Below are 23159 nucleotides of genomic sequence, written 5' to 3' on the forward strand. Positions count from 1 at the left end.
AATTGATAAATATTATATATATTGGTTCATATATTAATATTTAAGTAACAAAGATAAAGTCCGTAGAATGCGAACATTTTATTATGTCTTACCTTATCTATACTGAGATTCCGCCTGGCTATATTGCTAGATTTATCAATAGACGCCGGTTATACTGTATATTTATTAATTTTATACTACATGTATATAGTAATTTTCCCCAGTTTCTTCGATCCCTTTGTTGAAATCATTGTTGGGATTGACATGGGTGATCAATGTTTGTATTTAGCTTTTTTTTTATTCAAGCCATGCGTTGCATTATGGTTGCACTTCAGATGGTTTTAAAGTGTCGATTTGGCGTGATATTCAATTCCCAGATTCGTTTACTCTAGCTTTTAGTGTCACTTGATTTATCGTGTTTATGTATCTTAATTTTGTGTCACACGAAATGATTTTAATTAATGTTTTTAAGAGGGCTGTATAGTCGTGACCATATTTAGACTACATTAACCTGCTCGAGAAGAAGAGCTTTACATAAAGATAAATTGAAAAAAAAAATAATATTATAAGTTTGGATATATATAATATTTTAAATAAATATAATCGTTAATTGTTGCCATATAAAACTTGTATTTAAAAATTTAATGTTTATCTGATGCCGGAAAATTTGTTGACCTTCAAGCTCACTTCAACTATAATTTATTGAACATATGATTCGAAAATTAACTATATATACAGTATAAATATTACAATATATTATTGATGAGAAAGTGACGGTCGCTCCGGGCGCCATAATTACAATAATGTATATAAATTGAAGGGGGGTATTGAAATCAACTGTTCTAATAAGCTACCGCTCTCGAATTTCGGCAACAGCTAAATTTAATTAGAATGAAAAAAGAGTATTAGTTTTTAGTACGAACAAAAAAATAATAATACCGGTTATAAAAATAACACAGAATGTATCCACATCTAATCCGTAGAATAGGGAACAATTTCTTCTTTCCGTAAAATCTGGGCTATGACAAATTATTAATTATTGATTAAAAAAAAGAAATATCTCATTACGATGTATTAATGTGAATGAATAATTTAAAAGATAAATCTATAGCGCTATAAAAGTCAAGTCCTTCCAATAGTCACCCCCCCCCCACCCTCCGGCATTATTTTTCATTTATAAAGACGATGACATACAAAATCAAAGTACTGAAAGTACTGATAGACGGAGGCATCATTTCGGAGGAAACTAAACTAATGACAATATATGACTTTTTTATTTAAGGAAAATCAGCGCGCTTACCGCTTATCATGTTAGAATATTTTTGAGAGAGATACATACATGTAGGTATGAATTCATGTATTGTTATGTAAACAAAGCTCGATCGAATCTTATATTAATTTGTTTACAAATATTGTAAATTATGGAATAACCATTTCTTTGACCGAATGACTCGTTGCAAACAAGGTAAACTGATTCAATGTGTTCATATATACTAGTAGTATGATAAACAGAAAAAAGCAACATTTGCTTGAGACTTATACCAATAAAACAAATATGTTTACCATAACAAAGCTTGAGCTTTGTTTACAAAACAAAGATTTTCAAACTCTGTATTTTGCTTATTACTCAATATTTGACTTTCAAATTTTGATAAAGCATTAAATGTACCCATATTAACCATTCCAAACATTGAAATTGGAAAAATGAAATTTGAAATTTTAAGCTCAAATCGTGTCCAAGTCCCTTTAAAATAATTAGTGTTGTTCTTTTGTTTTAACCTTATAAGCTTGTTGAGAGAGAGAGAGAGAGAGAGAGAGAGAGAGAGAGAGAGAGAGAGAGAGAGAGAGAGAGAGAGAGAGAGAGAGAGAGAGAGCTTTCTTTTTGGGCACGATTTTATTCACATTCATTTGAAATATACTAATAATATACATTCATAAAATTAGTTTCGACAAAAGAATATAGTATACATTGTGATTGAATCCAGCATGCAGTTTCAGTCCGAGTCCACGCGTTACCCCTGTTAACCGATCAACGCGTGAGGTGCATCACGTGTTCTATCCAAAATAAGGGGAAAAGATTTGTTCCTATAGTTTTCATTTTAAGTAAGGAGAAAAGAAGTATGCCTAACAAAAAAGTATTCTACACTGTTTGTGATGTTTGATTTCAAGAAAAGAGAAAGGAAGCATGCCTAACAATGAAGTACATGTATTCTACACTGTTTGTGATGTTTGATTTCAAGCAAAGAGAAAAGAAGTATGTCTATAAACGAGGTTCATGTATTCTTTACTGTTTGTGAAGTTTGATTTCTAGCAAAGAGAAAAGAAGTATGCCTAACAATGAAGTATTCTACATGGTTTGTGATGTTTGATTTAAAGATTGATATACTTTGTTTGGGAAGTTTAATTCGTATACTTCTTTTTACTTAACAGAAATCTCTCTCTCTCTCTCTCTCTTTCTCTCTCTCCATCTCTCTCTCTTTAAGACTATAGAAACAATAAACACAGACTATGGAAACAATAAACACATGAACTAAATTTTGCTATTTATTTTGAATTTGCAGAGACTTCAAGTTCAGTTATATGGTTCCAGTTTTAATGATATATATAATGGCCATTGTTTGCATCATATAAAATATTTTTTGTCAATTCTAACTATTCCCCCCCCCCCCCGCGCAACACTTATCAGCCTGTAGGACATACTGACTTCCCAAATCACTTGGGGGGTAGGAGGGGGAGGGGTTGCAGCGGTGAAGAAAGATACGTCTCCGCGGGAGATTGATTGATAATACGCGAACGATATACATGTACGACAGAGACAAAGAAGCATGCCATGTTTATTCATTGAATCTCATAATTATTCATTATTTCGTTCACCGCTAGATGGTGCTTAAGGAATCCTCATTATTTGACGTCACGGGCAAAACAATCACAATATACGGAGGCTGTTACACAGCCTCCGTCTAAAAATGTTTGGAACTTTCCCAAACTGTTTGAATATAAAAATATTCACATACATTAGAAATTTAATGTTTAATCATTTTAGATGCAAGTTATAGAAAATATATTGACTCATAATGTTTTCCTAAAAAGTTTGACCGAGGAGAGGGCAAGCAAAAAAATATTTAATATAAGGTAGCCAAATTCAGATAGGAATTAGATCTATTTGACTGAGAATAGATTCGAGAAAATATATTTCCTTTGAATATTTGATATACCGGTATTAAATTTTTCACAGAGGTTTTATTTCAAATTCTGCTTTCCATAGGCGCCTGACGTTATATATTTTTCTTATAATGAAAAACACATTTTTTTTTTCTAATTATTTGTTAGGAATACATGTATATGCTTTTAATTAGGAGAAAAATATATAACATCTGGTGCATGTGTCGTCTTCGTATTATAATTACGTTTTGGCAATGAAATAAAAATAAATACAACTTGTATTGCTCAACTTGAATTTATCTGTTTAATGTTCTAATACACAAACTTGCATGGACTCAATAGAGCAAAATTTGGAACTTGTCACCATGCATTTTATATCCTTACGAGAATTTCGCAACGCCACTAAATGTACACGTATAATTAAACATAGTGTAGAGAAGCAATTATTTTCACACACGTTTTCCACCGGAATAACTATATCATTATTGGTTTATTTGTTTAAAAAACCGTTTACATCCTCGTTAATTCATTTTTGTCCTGACGAGACTGATATATAAACCAAAAAAAAGTTATCTTTGTTTGCCCTTCGTTGTTAAGCATAACTAGTAATATTTATGTACAAGTAATAATATTCACTTTTAAAAATTGAACATGCAGGCATATCAATTTACTCTCAATCCATAACTGATTGAACATTTAATTTCCCAAGTCAGCATAATATTGCTCTTCTGTATACATGCAAACATTTTTTTTTTACTACCAATTACAAACTAGAGCCGAGCTCGTTGCAAAGCAACGAGGAAGACTTCCTTTGCAGCTTGGTGTCGAAAAAAGATTGTCAATATGATAATAGTCATGATGTTATACACTAGTCCTTTTAATGAGTAAATGGATGACATGCATCAGCCCCTTATTGTATGAGTCTTAGTACAAGTCAAATATGAATATAAAAAAACATGTCAGGGAAAGGTGTGATTGACAATCATGTGTGTGTGTGTTTTTTTTTTTTTATTTGGGGGGGACGGAGAGGAGGGGTGGTGGTTGGGACCCTGCCTTAACGTTAACTACTTATCAATAACCATTTCTGAATTCCATCAACTCCTATTCTTTATGTCAGATATAAATATATCATAATCCAGTGTGTACAACATTTCACAACATGTGTGATAGAGGCATATTTTCAAAAAATTTGGTGGCCGTTAAAACGGCCGGGACAGCAATTCCAATTCAGTAATAATTCAGTCTAGTAAAAACAAGATCGAATTTATCAGCAACTGCTTAACAGCAAATGCCATATTTATAATAATACATTTTCGCTGCAAAGAGATTGACCGATCAAAAGAGTTTAGATCCTATTTTTAATTTATTTTCTTTTCTTTGTATTTCACAACTTTACATCATTGGGATCTTGAACTTCTCAAATAGCCCTGCTTTATTAAAGGATGAGCCATTGAAAAGCACTTTTCGTAACTATTCACTGAAAAAAATAGTTCATGGTCACAGCACACCCCTTACTTTTTTTGGTAAAACTAAAACTGGATTTGACACAAGAAGGAGACAACATAGAAAAGACACCTGTTTCATTGATGATTGCAATGATCTTGACCTTTGAACTATAAACTAAGTTTATGATCACTGGGTACTCATAAACCGCAAGAACTGTTTATGTGAAGCATGACCTAGCTTATTGCCACGAGAGAGAACACACGATCCAGACAACAATGTATAGTTACATATGCTCTAACATTGACTCTCTACAAAGACACTTTAGGTGATTGATGCCCTTAAAGCAAAACAATCTGAGTTAAACTCAATGTACCTGACGTCATTTAAATGGTGTCCCTCTTTGAGGACCCGGCCGTTTAAATAATGCAACTTTGTTTTAGTCTTAAATTTTGACTAAGAATTTATTGAAACACAGTGGTATGTGAAATGACCGTGTAATTCAAAAAGTTTCTTGATTCAAGGTCATTATACATCCTTTACTTACAAGTACTATTTATAGTAATGTATGAGCCAGACAGAATCATTGGGAGATAAATATAATTATGGTTAGACAAAAAATTTTCAAACAGGTCTCATCTGACCCTGACCTTTGATCCAGATTTTTTTCAAGGTCACTGGACACCCTTTAGCTTAAGGCACTCTGTAGCTGAAGTATTAGAAGTACATGAAAGTAAGTTACATAAATGTGGGTGCAAGATTCGGCCAACTTGGGAGAATATATGGTCTGGACACCTGACTCTCACTTTTTTACCTAGAAACTTGGTTCAATGTCACTATACACTCTTTATCCAAAGGTACACTGTGGATGATGAAGTATTAGAAGTTCGAATTACTTGGGAAAAGTAATTCGGACGGAGGGCAGAGAGCAACGGACAGGGGAACATACTGATCATTATACGGCACCATCAAAGTGGGGCGTTGATCCTAATTATACATGATCTATCATATATCTATTCATGTACATGTATATGAATAGATATTATGATCATAAATCATGATTAGTACCCACTTAAACAGTTAAATACGAAAACTTATACTTGTACTCTCTCCTCCCCCCTCCTCCCACCCTCTCTCTCTGCAAACACTTTCAAATAAAAGGGGGCAACCACTGTAGAGACATCACTTATTTAATCTAATACAGGCATGTAGCATCGTTTTTGAAAGTGGGGGGGGGGGGGGGGGCAGACTCATCCAAAAAATCTTGACAAGCAAAAAAAAAAAAAAAAGGGAAACAACACTTTCCCAAAATCTTCAAAATCCTAATCCGGGGGGGGGGGGGGGGGGGCTAGCGTAGTATGTAGTATACAACTTTAATTTCAATCCTATTTTCCTTATTTTCATATCAATTTTTTACATCCTCCAAAAAAGTGGGGGGGCCAACTCCATGTTAATTCTATTAATTAGTAAATTAGTTGCTGCGAGAAAAAGTGGGGGGGCCAGGCCCCCACTGGCCCCCTCTGATGCTACGTGCCGGTAATATAGTTCAAAATTTTACAGGAATGGGTCTTTAACAAGACAAGCTTTTTACACTCATATTAAGCAATACCGGTTCAAAATAATTTTGTAACAACATTGATAACATCATTATGTAATAAACAACTTTTCCACCGACAGCTATATCAAAATATTAACCATTTAGTAAACCTGTTAGTAAAAAAAAAAAGAATTACTAACAGAATCAGTACAAGGTCTTCCGTTGAAAACGGAAGACTTTAATAAATGTTTAAATTTTAAAATCAGTTATCAAATTCACTCCTAAAGGTGGAATGCTACACCAAAATTTTACTTTATGGATAGTTAAAGCGTCAATTATTATAGACCTTGACGGTCACCTGAGCACTATAACCTCTCAGAGGGTGTCATTTTTGTATTTTAAGATTCAATACACCACATGGCATCTTTTATGTTTCTTTATAATAAATTGAGAAAAAAAAAACAATCAATCACAGTTGAAGCAATATTTATTTTAATATACCGATACTAGTTGATCACTGACATATATTGCATTAAAATATAAGATAGAGATACAAAAAAAAAAACCAATAATAAACTAAAAGGAAGAAATATCTTCCTTCTACCCCTAACACCCCCCCCCCCCCCCTCCGTCCAATAAATTTTTGTTATTTTTTTTTTCATCCATCATGCTATGGTGTTGACTGCAGTGGATTTTAATTCCAACTATGATTTTGAATAGTTACTGTATACAGTTTTTTAATAACCTTGAGCACTACAATTATATCTAACACAAAAAACACACTCCATATCACAGACATTGTCCTAAAACTCAGCATTGCCAACATCAGCACTTGTAATAAGAATGAACTTTATTGGTACATGTACCACAAACATTTCGTAAAAAAAAAAAAATCATACGCATCTCTCTTTCTTCATCACTCACTCACAGTTTGTCTATACTAATGAAATCAATTTCAAATATACCTCTTAAACATGTATTCTTTTAAAAGATAATGCTGTTGATGCAAGAACAAAAAAATCTTGCATCATTTGTTATTGAATACAGAGTACAGTGCAATGAAGTAATCTGTTTATGAACTGTTTGTAACAAAACAATGACTGTGGAGACAAATAGAGCAATTTTTCCCATTCAGAAAATAATAAACCTCTAGCATATTATGACAATAATCATGTCATACATATACACACAAAATAAACCCAAAACATCTGCTACACTGAATCCAATGCAAAACATTCACCAAAACTGGGTTTGTTTAAAAACATGTTTGAATTTTTTTGCCTATAAGTATAGTAAAAAAAAAACCCAACAAGAACAACAAAATAAGTAAGCTTGCTGTCATCAAAATAAATGTACATATTAAATAGTAGTCCAGCTTTGTTTATGGTTTGTTTTTTTTGTGTGGGTCACAGTCTACCAGAAAAGCAAATTCAATCCAGTTGAATCCATGGGGCAGTCTTGGGTGAGGCTGTGCGTCATCATCAGTGATTATGGTACTCTGGCTGCAGCTGACCGCTCCACTGAGAAGTCATAGCTATACTGCAAGCACATACATATACCAGTCATTAAAACATCAACATTTTAATCATATGACAATTGACAACCTATGCCACTATGAAATTTTTTTTTGGGTTGTTAAATTATAATTGGTGTGGGTGGCAAAAATAATTTACAGTATAAAATTTGTTTTGGTTAGAAAAAAATCTTTACAGTACATTGTAAATACCAAAATTAAACATTTTGAAAACTGTGTCCTTTCTAACTGACCTGATTTTCTATATCCATGATAGATTTGTAAGGAATCTGTGGAATTGATATCTGAAAAGACAGCAGAATTTTGCTTTAAAGTAATAAAGACAGATGCAATGAAGATTCCATTCTGTGGTGGACAATGAAGATAATCATGTAAACACATACATGTACTAACATCTATAAATAAAATTTATTCAGAACTTGTACAGACAAAAAATTTAAAGAATAATGTGATATTCTGTCCTGGGTTTAATATTTTTTTTTTTTACAATACATTTGTATAATATGTTATGATGAAATCCAAATTTCTATTTTCAGATCATCCTATGACAGTTATGTCATGTGAAAAAATCCACTAACTAGGTGCAAGGATGTATTAACATCAATTCATACTCACATCTAAGTCATCACTAAACACCTTGCGATTCAATTCAAATGGTAGTCCCTGAAGAGCTGTACATAAAAAAAAGAAAATTTAGGCACTTAAATCTTGCAAGCTCATTACTTTTTTGAAGAATTTTTTTGTGATAATATTATATAAGATACACTGTACATTTTACGTGCTTATTACCAACTTGAAGAGAGTTTACTCCGTCATCAAAACAATGAATAGCATTTACCAGTAATTACTGACAAGCTGCATGGCAAAGAATCATACATAACAATATGGTATAGTGCACACAGCCGGCTCTGACATTTCAATGTTTACCAAATGAATGTAAAAGCGAAAGCATGGAAGCCTGAAAATTATTTAAACTTCTTGCTTTTAAATATCTGTACAGTAATTCTGTTACTGTACATGGGGTAATTTACGCCTTATGAACATGCAAGTCTATATACACAAGTAAAATATTTTTTTAACCCTACTTTTATTTTTTTATGAAAAATGGTTTAAGGTTCATACAAACATTCAACACATATAATATGGAAGTCAACTGATAAATTGCCTCACCAAAAATTTATTGCCATTAATTTGAAATTTGTCAAATCATAATTTTTAACAAAAAGAAGGAGGGGGGGGGGGGGGGTAGGGGCAAAAAAATTCTTCATACAGGATAATTATGTATTATTGATCAGACATTACCATAAGCAAATTGTAAAGTTAGTAACTAATTGTAAGATATATATACTGCTATGTGAGAAATGCATGTAATTAGACTAAAAAAAGAATTTTCTATTGTGTAAAAAGATATTTAAGAAATTTGTTGGGATGAAATGATACAAATAAAATAAAAATAAAACCATGTTAAAACAAAGCATAAAAGCATAAGGAAAAAAGATAAACATCCATAAGTACTGTACAAGAATACTTTAAAATTTTAAAAAGTTCAGAATTTTTTTTTTTTTTTAAGAAACGGTGCTTTTCTATTTCATACGTTTGTGACATTCAGTCAGAAGGCTGAACTAAAGAAGCATTAAAAATATGGTTATAGAAGTCGGTTAGGATGTTTAGACCTTAACTATTAGTTAAATTCTTCAGATGGACTGTTGTTGAGCAACAATGTATAAAGCAGAAGAGGCAGAGTTTGTGCCCATGCTACAGCCAGAAATGGAATGAGCTAGTGACTTTGTAATAACCTGTTACTGTGTGGCTTCCTGGAGAACACAAAATCATTGAAGGAATACTCAAATCATAAACAAAATGTATTTCTTTTATAAGAAGAAGTGAAAAATGTTTACCAGTACAACAAAATATATAATATAAAATACTGTAAATAAAATATCTACAAATGTAATTCAGTGTTGGAAATCATCACTAAATGGAATTCATGCAGTTTGAAATCATTCCAGTGAAAAAAAAAAGAAACTATAAAAATTATCAAGTCGTTCATATTAAAATACTGGTATTGCAGGTGGCTGGGGTATGGGATACCTTGACATATTGGTATATAGATGTAAATTAACCATTCTCAAATTTTATCAAAAATTTCAATTCATTTTTTTTTTTTACAGTATTTGGCCATAAAATACATGTTAAAAATATGTGAAAAGATAAAAAATGTTGAAACCCAAGAACCGAACACTTGAACTACAGATCAATAGGTGATAGTTATGTATACAACAACTGAACTGACCTTTTAAACTTAAAATTTTCCAAAAATAAACATGATAAATGATTTAAAGTTAAAGTTTACTTTATTGTTCATTTTGAAAGAGTGTACATCACAAAATGGAGCTGTGCCATACCTAGTTTGAGAAAGTTTTAAATAAAATACATTTTTTCAAGCAATACTCATACTGGTTCACACACAGTACACATATTTACAACAACGCAAAGATCACACTTTTCTACACTACACATACCTTGCAGAGTATGTGCAGAATCAGTGAAGCTGGTGCCCCTTTCCAATGGACCATTCTTTTTGTAAGGAGTCGGGTTGTATGGCAAATTGGAGGCTAGAGAACTCCTGTAATAATAAAATTTGTGTAATACTATTGTGGTGAGGCTAATAAGTGGTAAAAGTATATATAATGATTCTTCACCGAATCATCTTATGTTTTTTTATTGTTTCTTTGATATTTTCTATAAGGATATAAAAATCATGAATTGGCATTTTTTATATCACATACAATATTAGCCTGAGTCCCTGTATATAAGCCCCAGAAGTGTCAATGAACCTCCTGGTTATAATACACAGAATTAAAATCATACTTCACTTCAAATTGTGCCATATAAAAAGTAAACATCAAAATTTCATGTGAAAAATATTCTTGCATATAAAAAAATTTAAGATTTAGTGTAGTAAGATATATTTTTAGAGACATAACATACAAGATTTTCACAAGAATATCATTTAATTTCTTCCTGATAGAATTTACATCTAGGCCCTGTATTCCCTTGTTTGCTATTTTCACATGAAATTCACACGAGGCAGAACAGATGCATAAATATTGGATGCATGTAAAAATATGGGATATTTATCTATAGGTAAATTAAACATTCCTGAAAATAAACCAAAGGGAATTCTCAATCAAGCAAATATTAGAGGCGCGTTCAAAAGAGTGAGCGCTCGCCAAAATTTGTGTGTTGCAGGTATAGGGAATTTTGACAAGCGCTCCCTGTTGAACACGCCTCAGGAGTCAGTATTACCCAGAAATCAATATGGCGACTTACATGTTCATTGGTGTGGACTGAGTTGTGTAGCCCTGTGTGTGGAAGGTGGAGTCATTAGCATGACCCTGGTGGGAATCCATCTGAACTCCAGGCTTACGGAAGCCAGCCATCTTGTAGCACAGTCCCATGTAATTCAGCTCTCTGGTAAATTAAATACACTATTGAACCATGTGATCATTTTTTTTCCATACCATACTTATTGTTCTATTAGTAAATGTGATTGACTCTAGAAACTTCAATATCAATTCAAAATACTAATAGGAAATTTATGGTTACATAGTAAGGAGAGTTTTTTGGTCTTTCTACTTTTCAATTTTATATGGAATTGTTCTTTATATTCAACAGCGAACTTTGAGCAAATACTGCATATATCATTGTCTAATCTATATTGTTGTAATTCAGTTAATCTGGATAAGGGAAATAACTTCCTATATTATATGAAACTCCAACTCAACGAGTGTTCTTTTTGACATAAACAGATTCTTACCCGACCAATGTGTACCCATTTGGTGGCCGTCTGACTCCCTTTGTAAGGAGGATAAGTTCACATATAGCATCATTTGTTAAATCACTGGACATGTATCTTACACACAGCATCTTCTTTTTCACAGCCTTCTCACCTGAAAAGGAGAAATTTAGTTTCAGAGTAAAATAAAATTTCTTATACAAGCACTTCAACTGCATCTCAAAGTTCAAAGGAATAGCTATACAAATGGATTTCATTTTTCATGGAAATAGCTTAACCATGCTACAATACATGTACTACATGCTGATTAAGCCAGAGTAAAAGCTTTTGATACCAAAATGTCATGTTATTCCTTTAAAGTGACAATAATAAACTTATCATGAGATTGTTTGCTTGTAATTATATAAAAGAGAACATACGAGTATCGCTTGTGAAATCTACACAGGTAAATCCCGCTGGAATGGCATCTCTCTCTCCGATGACAGCTACATCTACCAATACATCTCTACCCTATCAAAAGGGAAAGAAACCAACTCTGTACAAATATAATCTTCTCACTAAAGAATTTAAGCAAAATGTAAGTTTGAACTTCCTGTTCATTTTTACTACATGTATTTAAACATGTGCCAGCACAAACAGGTATCAAGAGCATAACATTTCAATTAAATAGAAATTAAATAGAAACCGTCAATTGTGTTTAAACTTAGAGTTTACATCTTGAAAGAATTTCCTGTTATAAATGAGTCAAACACTCTATTTTAAAATATATGAAATGAACTACTAGTATTTTGAATTATATCTTCATTTAAGTAAAAAAACAAAAATTATTTAAAATACCTGTTGAAAATTAATTCTAAATCACTGAATTAGATGTAAACGTACCGGTGATGGTGGCATTTTTTCTACACAGAGATATCGAACCACTTTTCTCCCAAACAAGCCATCTCTCCACAGATCAGCGTCATCACGACGATCGTAGGTACGATCAATCTAAATTAATTTAAAAATCAAAAAGACTTATGCAAACAGTCATCTGACTCATTCACCTAACTATTTTAAGGCAGACTATGGAACACTATTTTTTGTCACAAGAGGAATTTTAAGTGATCTAGATGAGACTGATCTAATAAAGATGTCTAATATGATTAATATATGCGGGGATTCTGTTTATGTACTTTATGTACTTATAATATTAATAAATTGATTAATTAAATAGTCTAAGATCAGAAAATTATAGGACTGTGAAAAATTTTCTTTGACAGATTCTGAACATCCCATCAACAAAAGAACTCATCTTTCAATCAGTTACAGATGAAACATTTCAATGAATTGTATCAGTCCATGGGTAATCCTTCAATGAGTATACATGAGGCTCCTCGACAATTCTAGAAATTCTATGTACTGAGTAACCCCAATTTTGAAAAAGAACATTTTTTTTAAAGTCAAACAATATTACCAGAGTAAATCCAGCTGGACACTTTCCTGGATCTGATACAATGGCAACTTGAGTGATTGGTCTGTCTACATCTGCCATGTCACCTGAAAAGAGAATAACTGTACAACAGAGATACAAAATAAAATATATAAAAACATTATTACGATAGATCATAGTAAAGTGAACCTCTAAACTAACCGGGTTTGCAAAAAGAATTCACAAATTTTTATCACTGTTCTACGTATGATGACTATCAAAAACATTTTGAACATAAGGTATAATACATACACAATGAAAAAAATTATCAGATTCCTGCTCGTTTTCCTCGGTTTTAGTCCATTGGTTACGTAAATTTACAGCTGTTAAAGAATTATTTCCTGCTAAAATATATAAAAGAATACCCACCGTTAAACTGTTTAAGTGAGAAGTGAATTAATACAATTAATGAACTGCTTAAATCAATTAAATTCAATTCAATTCAATAACAAATACCAATGCAAAAAAAAAGACGAAGTTCAGTTGAAGTTGTTGATTGCGAAAAGATTTTTAAAGCGTTGACCTGAGCTTGATGAAGCGTTTACCTGACAATACGAGGATGCGGGTAATTTAAGGGAGAGAAACTGGGGACTACTTCTCTCTTTGCGCTGCTTTTTAAAAGTTATCAGAAAAGGGCCACAGACGGATAGATAACTTTGAGAATACGAATTTTTGATAACAAATTTTTACTTCATTTTCTTGATGACAAAAAAAAAATCTATCAAAATAAACTTTCCACGATCACGGTTTGATAGTTCCAGGTTTACACATGTATTTAAACTAGTTCTTTTTCATTTCGCCAATGAACCAGTCTTTTGGCTCCCAGTTTCAAAATAAAATATATTAGTCAGTATGTCGGACAGAAAAAGCAGAAGAAGGTCTAGTTTAGCTGCCACTAGAATCCAACTACAGTATGGTAAAACTGAAAATAATTCATCAGAGGGTAAGTACAGGTCCCCGATTTGATCAGCTTTACATCTTATCTGACACTATGCTGTCCAAAGTTTCTGCTTCCTCCTTTTTTTGCTCATTATTTTGATAATCATATATACCTATGTGCCCATACAACGTATTCCACCTATTTTTGCTTAATATTTTGATAATCATAGATGCCTAACCTTATGTGCCCATACAACATATTTCCATTAGAACGCTAATAGTCCATTGTTTTTTTTGAAAAACCCCCTCTCACTTCAGGTTTCAGTAGTCAATACACAACCAAAAATTGTGTGAGGTACCCAGAGTACTTCCGAAATGGAAAAAAAGATGTAAACATTTCCTAATATGAATCTCTGTAAGAAATTTGTTTCATGAATGTAACTTAAGAAATAGATGAAGTGTCAGTGAAGAAATCTTGGTTATTCCTCCTTCTGTCAATTTCAATTGTACTTCTTAGACAGGCTGTGTATTCTCGTTAGAATTCATCAAAAAGTGACAGAAACACTAGCCTGGCTGCCTGGCACAAACTATAGAATGTATATAATTGTAGTCTGTCCCAAGATAGTTATGCAGCACATTTGGACGATTTTTAATAAAAATACACATACCTGTGAAAGAAGGGCAATGGAAATAGATGAAAGGGATAATTTCCAAGATAATTTCATTGACACATTTTCATCTTTCACTTGGAAAAATTCACAGGAATAAAAACAGATTCCTTACGGAGATTTATAATGGGGAATGTTTACATCTTTTCTCCATTCGGAATACACTCGGAATATATCGCACAATTTTTCAACGTTATCATCCGGGCTTGCTGCAATACAAAATCCCTTTAGAGATCACATTTTTTAGCATTGTATTAAAAAAAAACTGATAAGCTAATAGGGGCTTTCCGACTGAGAAATCTTGGAAATTTTTCATACTTTTGAATGAACATCGTTTCAACCCTGAGTTATTTATAAATATCAAGCAATTAAGCAAATTCTGAATTCAGGATATCTTGGGACAGACTATAGGGCCCTGCTTTGCGGGCACCCTATAGTGATCAGTCTGTCTGTATGTTCCTTCATCTGTATTTCCATCCTTCTGTCTGTCCATCAAAGATTGCTTGTCTGAATGAAATGAAAAAGCCTGAAGTTAGTTATATACTTACTGTCTTGCAGAGTTGTATAAGATGATCGGCAATGATAAAACAGAAGAAGAACGTTTGGCTGCATTACACCGAATATGCTTGGAGGTTAGTGAATGCATGTACAGTGCATAGACTTAAATTGTGATAAATCAATCAATAATGTAATTGAAATTATTTTTTGCTGTGTTGTAGTACACACTACAGAAATTGGAGGAAGAAAATCTAAACATGGAGGGACTCCAGGACCTAAAGAAAGAATGTAAGACCACTGACCATTATTATTTTCTGTTATACAATTAAAAGGCCATCAAAAATTAATTTTTTGGTTCTCAGGCCAACATTTTCAAAAACAGATGCGGTCGGGCAGTAATGATTTTTTTCTTTTTATTTCATAAAAATGGGATGTTCCGTTTTTTTAATTTTTATTTTGATACCAGTACTGCACAGTAAAGAAACCAATGTCTTCTTGAAATCTTCATACAATATTGTTATTCAGTTGGCTAAACTTAAAAGAGGTTCATGTTTATAAAATTTTGCAAAGTTTTAACACTAAATGAAACGTTACAGAAAGAAAATAATGTGCAAGAGCTGCCTAAAAAAATAATGGTTTGTTTGCCTTCTCTTCACTTGCATGGTGTTTAAGTTTGGGTTGGTTAGTAGAGATGTTATTTTTTTGTTAATCGTTCCTAAGTCTATGAGAAGGAAAAAAACATTTACAACATTGTTGCCAATGTAATTCAAATGTTACTGTTAAAAATGATCAATTTTTAGCTCACCGAGACGAAGTCAAGGAGAGCTTATGCTATACCCTCGGCGTCGGCGGTGGCGTCGGCGTCGGCGTCCGGACCTGGTTAAAGTTTTTGTTTCAGGTCCTGTATCTAAGCTATTACTTGTCCTATCTTCACCAAACTTGCATGGATGATGCATCTGGACCTACTTATGGACTTGAAAGACTTGGATGCTGAATCTGGGTCCTAAATTTCAGATGCTGGAGGAGGTTAAGGTTGTTGGACCAGGTTAAAGTTTTTGTTGCAGGTGCCCTTTGATAGCAGTATCTTAGTTACTGCTGGTCTGTACTTCACCAAACTTGCATGGATGGTGTGCCTTATGATACTGATGCACCAGACAGGCTTGAGTGCTGAATCTGAGCTATAGGTTTCGGATGCTGGAGGAGGTTAAGGTTTTTGGAGCAGGTTAAAGTTTTTGTTGCGGGTGCCCATTGATAGCAATATCTAAGTTACTACTGGTCCTAACTTCACCAAACTTGTATGGATGATGCGTCTTATGATACTGATGCACCTGACAAGCTTGAATGCTGAATCTGAGCAATAGGTTTCGGATGCTGGAAGAGGTTAAGGTTTTTAGAGCTGGTTAAAGTTTTTGTTGCAGGTGCCCTCTGATGATTAATCTTAGTTACTACTGGTCCTAACTTCACCAAACTTGTATGAATGGTGCTTCTTATGATACTGATGCACCTGACAAGCTTGAATGCTGAATCTGAGCAATAGGTTTCGGATGCTGGAAGAGGTTAAGGTTTTTAGTGCTGGTTAAGTTTTTGTTGCAGGTGCCCTCTGATGATGATATCTTAGTTATTACTGGTCCTAACTTCACCAAACTTGTATGGATGGTGTGTCTTATGATACTGATGCACCTGACAAGCTTGAATGCTGAATCTGAGCAATAGGTTTCGGATGCTGGAGGAGGTTAAGGTTTTAAGAGCTGGTTAGATAAAGTTTTTTAAACAGGTGCCCTCTGATGATGATATCTTAGTTATTACTTGTCCTTACTTCACCAGACTTCCATGGATGGTGTGTCTTATGATACTGATGCACCTGACAGGCTTGAATGCATAGTCTGGTTTCGGATGCTGGATAAAGTTAAGTTTTTAGGAACAGGTCACATGTTTAATAGATGATAGTACTATTTCAAACTTGCATAGTTGATTTAACTGTAATATGAATGAATCGCAGAGGTAGCTTCAGATGCAGAGCTTGATCTCCATTATCAAGGATGCTAAAAAATAAATCTTAGTTATTACTGGTCCTAACTTCACCAAACTTGAATGGATGGTGTGTCTTATGATACAGATGCACCTGACAGGCATGGATGCTGAATCTGAGCCATAGGTTGTGGATGCTGGAGGAAGTTAAGGTTTTAATTGCTAGTGCCTCTGATGATGATATCTTAGTTATTACTGGTCCAAACTTCACCAAAATTGCATGGATGATGCGTCTTATGATACAAATGCACCTGATGGGCTTGAATGCTGAATCTGAGCCATAGGTTTCAGATGCTGGATGAGGTTTATTTTTTATGGAACAGGTCACATGTTTTATAGATGATAGCTTGCATAGTTGATTTAACTTTATTATAAATTAAATGCAGAGGTTGCTTCAGAAGCAGAGCCTGATCTCCATTATCAAGGATGCTAAAGAAATCTCCTACCTCACTCAAACCAGCTCGATAGATAGATGTGTTTGTTGATAAATGATATAACATGATTCCTATGATAAAGTATCGTATGATATGAAACAATATTGTTTGATATGATACAATATGATATCATATGTTATATTATAAAAAGTTATACGATACAATATGATATTGTATCAATTTTTTTGATATTTTATGATATGATTATGTATCATGATATTGTTATGTATAGTATTGTATATTATGATACAATATTGTATAATATTATATTGTATTTTTAATTTATTATTTTATCACATGATACAATTACATAAGATATTGCAAAATATTATATTGTATCCTATGATACAATATTGTATATACTATAATATTGTATCATACAATATTGTATAATATGATATTGGTTTCAGTAATATAGAATAATATCACATGGAATTGTATTATATGATATTGTAATATTATATAATATTGTATCATACGATATTGTATGATATGATATTGGTTTATATGATATATTATCATATCACATGAAATTGTATTATATGATATTGTAATATATTTTATTGTGTCATATGATGCAATATGTATAATATAATAATGTATTTTATAATATTTTACCATATCACATAATATTGTATCATTTGATAAGATACAATGTTGGAATCAAATTATATTGTTTTATATGATATAATATCATATAATGTATCAAATATGTTTCAGTGTCATTCAATACAATATCATTCTATATTATACAATATAATATCATGTTTCAGTGTTATGATGTATTATGTAATATGATATTGTAATATGATACTATATTGTATTATATTTTATGATATTGTATTATGTGATCAAATACAATAAGGTATAACACAATACAATGTCATATCATACGTTACAATATCAAATCTCATTATTGTTTATTACAGTATTTTATTTATTATATGATATATATTATATTAGAAATATGACATGATGCAATATTTAATTTTATATCATTGTATTGATTAACATATGAACATATGATTATCATAAAAAAGTTTATCAGATGATATACGATATTTTGTCAAAACAGAATCCATGAATATCCAAGATCATAAAGTATGATTTTCATATAAAATGATAAAGGTGGTCTTATGAAGGTGATGTCTCATAAGGGTGATGCTCCGTCTCGGTGAGCTTAGTAATCTATGATTACCTATGTTTCTCATTTCATTTACAGTACGAGATCAGGGTTTACGAAAGATAACAGAATTAGAAGAAAATGGAATTTTCAAACAGGCTTGTAACAACGATAGGCAAGTAAAATTGCAATGGGATTAATTCATTTATTTTAATCATCATAAAATCGTTAAAAATGTCCACCACGTCAACATTTCTATATTCGATTTTGTACTAATTTTTCATGGATATATTCAATATTTTTCTCATTTTTCCAGAGTCCTTGAAGAGAATCCAGGAAATTTGGAAATGGATGTAATTATTGATGCAGTTGTAAGCTACAACAAAAGGTATAAAAGAGAAAGCTTGAGTTTTAATTTAAAAACGCATGCAAGTAGAAAACAATTTCATTATTTGAACAGATATTGATTATATGTGATTGTTACACAGCATTTTTGTTGAAATTTAAGATAGGATGAATATTCAATGTTGGAAGCTTGAGCAGAACTTTTGCCAAATACAAGACTGATAAAATCATAAAAGTCAAACCTTTCACAAGCTCTTTAATTCTGATGGTTGCATAAAAGGTTTGAAGAAACTGCACAAGACCTTTCATGCTACCATCAGTATTAATGTGTAGAGGTGATTGAGGCAGTCCATAGTGTAGATTTATTTGGACATGGTAGCCCTTAGTTTGAGTCTAGTTGTTGTGATACATGTATACCGGTAAACTCTGCATTTTTTTCGTAACTTTAAGTAAGTAACTTTACTATTGCCTTCTTTCCACCGTAGGGTGAAAATCAGAGAATTGAAAGGCATTACATGTAGTACCATATTTTGGCTCTACTCTAGCATTCTGAGAATACTACGGATTGTTCAGGTCTTGCCACAGGGTAATTTGTCTGCAGGGCAATTTACTCTATGAAGAAGACTATAAACCCCTACATTTATCTTTAAGAAGCTACTATAAAGTTACTTTTATAATTTTAGTCAAACTTAATTGTGTTAATTTCATTTACTTAACCCCTGCTATTTTTATTTTTCAGACTGGTGGCTGAGTCAAAACAATGGGAGATGTTATTGAAGGATTCCAGTAAAGCTGTGGCTGACTTAGAAGCAATGTAAATACTGTTACTGAATATTTTAATTTTCACTGCACAATAAAGGCAAAATTTAGATACAGAAGTGTGATAAAAGTGAATTTTAAGTCGCATTATCAATATTCATTGAACGTCAATTTCTTGATGTTCATCAAAGTATCAAGAATTGTGACAATATATTTCAGTGATAGAACCATTTTCCATGAATTTACTCTCTTTAAAGCTGTTGGCTATGTATTTGGGCTGACAACCGTTTAAGGCTTTAGTCCAAATATAAAGTTCAGCATTTTAATAGATTCAAACAAAAATCACACTTTCGTGAATAATTTTGAAAAAAATCTCTCAATAGGAAACCTGACAAATTACCACCAGTAGTGGTGAAGGACCAGGACATTGTGGACGGATACTTACCTGAGCCCTTGGATACCATCAGTGTCTGTAACAGATTCAGGGAGACAGTAGCTGATGTCAATCACACAGTGAGTTATCAGTCATCAGGGACGGGGTATTTGTAATTTAGCATAATTAATTACATTTTTCAAAGTAATTGGAAGTAATTTGTTATTGAGTCTGTTATCAATTACAAGTAATTAAATAATATATTTATATACATTAAAAAAGTATCATGTATTTTTCATTACAATATAATTTGAAAGATTCCCTGATTAAGACTAACAGTCATTATCAGTGAATCTTTCAAATCAGGTTGTTGAAGTATCATCAATTTGAATTGATCTTTGCAATAAACTACATTTAGTGTTTGATGCCAGTGTTAATAGTTAATAGATATTACCTGATTCAGTGAACCCTTGCATTGACTAAAAAAATTGGGTCGGGGGTCTGTAAACCGAAATTTCAAAAAATGTTGGCCCAATGCAGCTGCAAGCTTTGCATACATGCAGCTGGTCATTGAGTAGAAATGTTGGTACATGTTCGTGTTTTGCATCATTCAGTTCTATTAATGGTTTGGGATTTTTTTTTCAAGGTTGAGAAATTTAGTAAAACCGTGGCAGTGATACAGATGCTTCAGAGACAGAGTGAAAACTTGTGGAAGGAGAAGTCTGACAAACTTCGTGAGTTATTACATTTAAGACCACTTAATGTATAATCTAGAGAAAAAAGCATACATGTATATAAGCTCCATGCCGAGTCACAGGGCCTTTGAATTGCTACTCAGTATCTATGCAGATCAAAACAGTAAAACAGTTCAAGACAGAATTATTGTTTGTAGCAAAGCACCTAAAACCCAAAAATTTGATGAGTTTTAAAGTATAAAGATTTTCACAATCTCCACCAAAATTTTGGCAATTTTTTTTACAATTTTTTATGGCTTTATATAAACTCAGAGCCACACTGTAGTATGAGAATCCTGAGTCAGTTTTTATGTTATTTTGATTTTATATACTTAAACATGAGTACATGTTCTGTTTGCCATTTTTCAGGTGTGGAATCTTTTGCTGGTACCCCAAGGACAATCATCCAAAAAATCATCACAGGACTTCAAACTCCAAAGTCATGAGGAGGCTGTCTCTGTTTGTTTTATGTAAATAAATAATGTTTATTGTAAATATATGTTTTATAAATAGAATATTTTAGTTATTTTATTTTATTATTTTTTTTTTTTGGTAATTTGTCAACAATGCCGAAAAAATCTTATTACTATTTCGGGAATATATTGTATTTTAGGGCTTAATAACCAAATATGCTATAGGATATCAATGACCACAACTTTGGATTAGGGGGTGGTGCAAATCTTTGTTCATAAGATACACTGTCCTGCCTCCAAAACTTTGGTCAAGACAGTTTCAGGAGTCATACTTCCATAAAATTATCTAAAAGAAAAAAAAAACAACCCAAAAGTTGTACACTGTACTGGCAAAATATATTCTAGTAGTTGTCTTTCTTTTAGATCTTCACATCATAGTTTAGAGTAACATCTCAGAAAACTGTAAACCATTTTTTATCCGCGATGACTAAATTTTGATGAATGGGTTTCTAAGAAACTTATTTTCAAGATAGTGCATATGTAGATAATCTTTAGGTATGCGATAAGATTTTTTCGCAGTTTGGTATTCATCAACCTTGTGTGAAATTTTCTCGCATTCGAATAAAAACTCTGTAATTTATATGTAAGAAAAAGAATTTTTCTACCCCATGATTTTGAAAAGGGTTCATCTCAAGATATCAAACTGTACAGAACTATCCTTTATTTAAGACGTTCCAGCTTCCGTTCGTATTACGTCATAAACGCACACCTACCAAACTACTGAAAAATAGGGGGGAAACTGTGTTCAGTTATATGCTGTATTTTACAAAAATGCAGCTTGTAAATCATAATATTGAATTAACTAAAGAATTAAAGTGCCACAAACCGCTACCAAACTACTAAAACGGTTATAATAATTTTATGTTCGAAACCATTAGACTTGATAAAGTTTGAGAATCACCATAGCTTAACTTATCTTGAGTGTGGTTACTTAGTGAAAGACACTGAACGATGTCTGAATCTGTTTGCCTTCTTCCAGACAACTTCGCAGGTCAAAGATTTTCGATTTAAATACCCTGTTTGTGGAGAACGCAGTGGAACGAAAACCCCTGGCTTGCGAAGATGTCCTAAAGGCTGGAATTTATTTTCCGGATTCTCTGTATAGGAATGGTGTTATAAATTCAATGTCTACAAATCTCTGTAGGACGAGTTGTCTGAAATGATGACCAGTCTCGCGTCCGCTTACAATAAACCACGGGACTTACGCCCGTTAAAAATGATTTAATAATTGGCACTAAAAGTTCGCGGTCAACACGAGCTTGGTTCCTGAACCATTATGTGAACAGTAAGCGTATAGGAGTTTTGGAGGGGGCTTAGCCCCCCCCCCCCCACTTTTTTTGCAAAGTTAGACCTAACCATTAGGCACATAGCATCATAAAGGGTTCAGCCCCCCCTTTTTCCTCGTCGCAAAGATAATTGTTCCTAAATTTCTAACCCCCCCCCCCCCACTTTCAATTTGCTTCCGACGCCACTGCCATGTAAACTTGGAACCGTTGATAGTTGAGAATTACATGAACCTATTGTGTCCTTTCACCGCTAACATTTAATGACCTATTTTTTCTTTTCCTTTTACGCGTGTGGCATTTCACACTCTTACTCCAAAGACACACATCCTTATCCAGAAACATGTACACAAATTCCGAACAGTTCATTTGGTATAAATTGAGAAAAAATGGAGAAAAAACAAAGAAAAATTCCTCTCTGAAATTCAAAGCTACCATCCTTCCTGTCCGACGACGCTAAATGTGCTGAAATCACTGGAACTATTTTTATGAAAATTTCTTTAGGGTTTATCCGAATGACATTGCTAGAAAATGATATTTGAGGTAAAATGGAGTGCGAAAAAAAATGTCTGCAATCTGTCAAATCCGACTACGAAAAATTGGTAAGATCGAGCGCATGACTAGGTAATTATTTCAC

The 23159-nt window shown here is 32.7% G+C and overlaps 2 protein-coding genes across 3 annotated transcripts; one reads left to right on the top strand and one right to left on the bottom strand.

Moving 5' to 3' along the window:
• Nucleotides 1-7508: 7508 nt before the first annotated feature.
• On the bottom strand, nucleotides 7509-13427 carry LOC105318454 (multivesicular body subunit 12B). Of its 2 annotated transcripts, XM_011415592.4 has the most exons (12): nucleotides 13382-13427; nucleotides 13178-13269; nucleotides 12911-12993; nucleotides 12337-12444; nucleotides 11874-11964; nucleotides 11476-11608; nucleotides 10989-11129; nucleotides 10178-10281; nucleotides 9452-9469; nucleotides 8271-8326; nucleotides 7889-7939; nucleotides 7509-7660 (listed from the first exon to the last, which is right to left on the bottom strand). In XM_011415592.4, exons 3-12 carry the CDS (start codon nucleotides 12986-12988, stop codon nucleotides 7610-7612), a joined length of 831 nt encoding a protein of 276 aa, XP_011413894.3. In that variant the 5' UTR covers nucleotides 12989-12993; nucleotides 13178-13269; nucleotides 13382-13427; the 3' UTR covers nucleotides 7509-7609. The 2 variants fall into 2 exon arrangements, with proteins under 2 accessions (XP_011413894.3, XP_011413895.3); XM_011415593.4 differs by lacking the exon at nucleotides 9452-9469.
• Nucleotides 13428-13686: 259 nt separating this feature from the next.
• Nucleotides 13687-21281, top strand: LOC105318453 (uncharacterized). The gene is made up of 9 exons (XM_011415591.4): nucleotides 13687-13868; nucleotides 15031-15104; nucleotides 15192-15258; nucleotides 18655-18730; nucleotides 18872-18943; nucleotides 19640-19714; nucleotides 20043-20172; nucleotides 20679-20766; nucleotides 21136-21281. Exons 1-9 carry the CDS (start codon nucleotides 13778-13780, stop codon nucleotides 21210-21212), a joined length of 750 nt encoding a protein of 249 aa, XP_011413893.3. The 5' UTR covers nucleotides 13687-13777; the 3' UTR covers nucleotides 21213-21281.
• Nucleotides 21282-23159: the final 1878 nt, after the last annotated feature.

This window comes from Magallana gigas, chromosome 2 (assembly GCF_963853765.1).
Source record: "Magallana gigas chromosome 2, xbMagGiga1.1, whole genome shotgun sequence".
NCBI classification, from domain to species: domain Eukaryota; kingdom Metazoa; phylum Mollusca; class Bivalvia; order Ostreida; family Ostreidae; genus Magallana; species Magallana gigas.

What these genes read in the sequence shown, in the direction of transcription:
- LOC105318454 (XM_011415592.4), bottom strand. Translation starts at nt 12,988, where the DNA reads ATGGCAGATGTAGACAGACCAATCACTCAAGTTGCCATTGTATCAGAT. An exon ending in GTCCAGCTGGATTTACTCTG is followed by an intron (nt 12,445 to 12,910) that starts GTAATATTGTTT and finishes AAATTAATTTAG; the next exon opens with ATTGATCGTACCTACGATCG. An exon ending in AAAAAATGCCACCATCACCG is followed by an intron (nt 11,965 to 12,336) that starts GTACGTTTACAT and finishes CCCTTTTGATAG; the next exon opens with GGTAGAGATGTATTGGTAGA.
- LOC105318453 (XM_011415591.4), top strand. Translation starts at nt 13,778, where the DNA reads ATGTCGGACAGAAAAAGCAGAAGAAGGTCTAGTTTAGCTGCCACTAGA. An exon ending in CAGGCTTGTAACAACGATAG is followed by an intron (nt 18,731 to 18,871) that starts GCAAGTAAAATT and finishes TCATTTTTCCAG; the next exon opens with AGTCCTTGAAGAGAATCCAG. An exon ending in GTTGTAAGCTACAACAAAAG is followed by an intron (nt 18,944 to 19,639) that starts GTATAAAAGAGA and finishes TTTATTTTTCAG; the next exon opens with ACTGGTGGCTGAGTCAAAAC.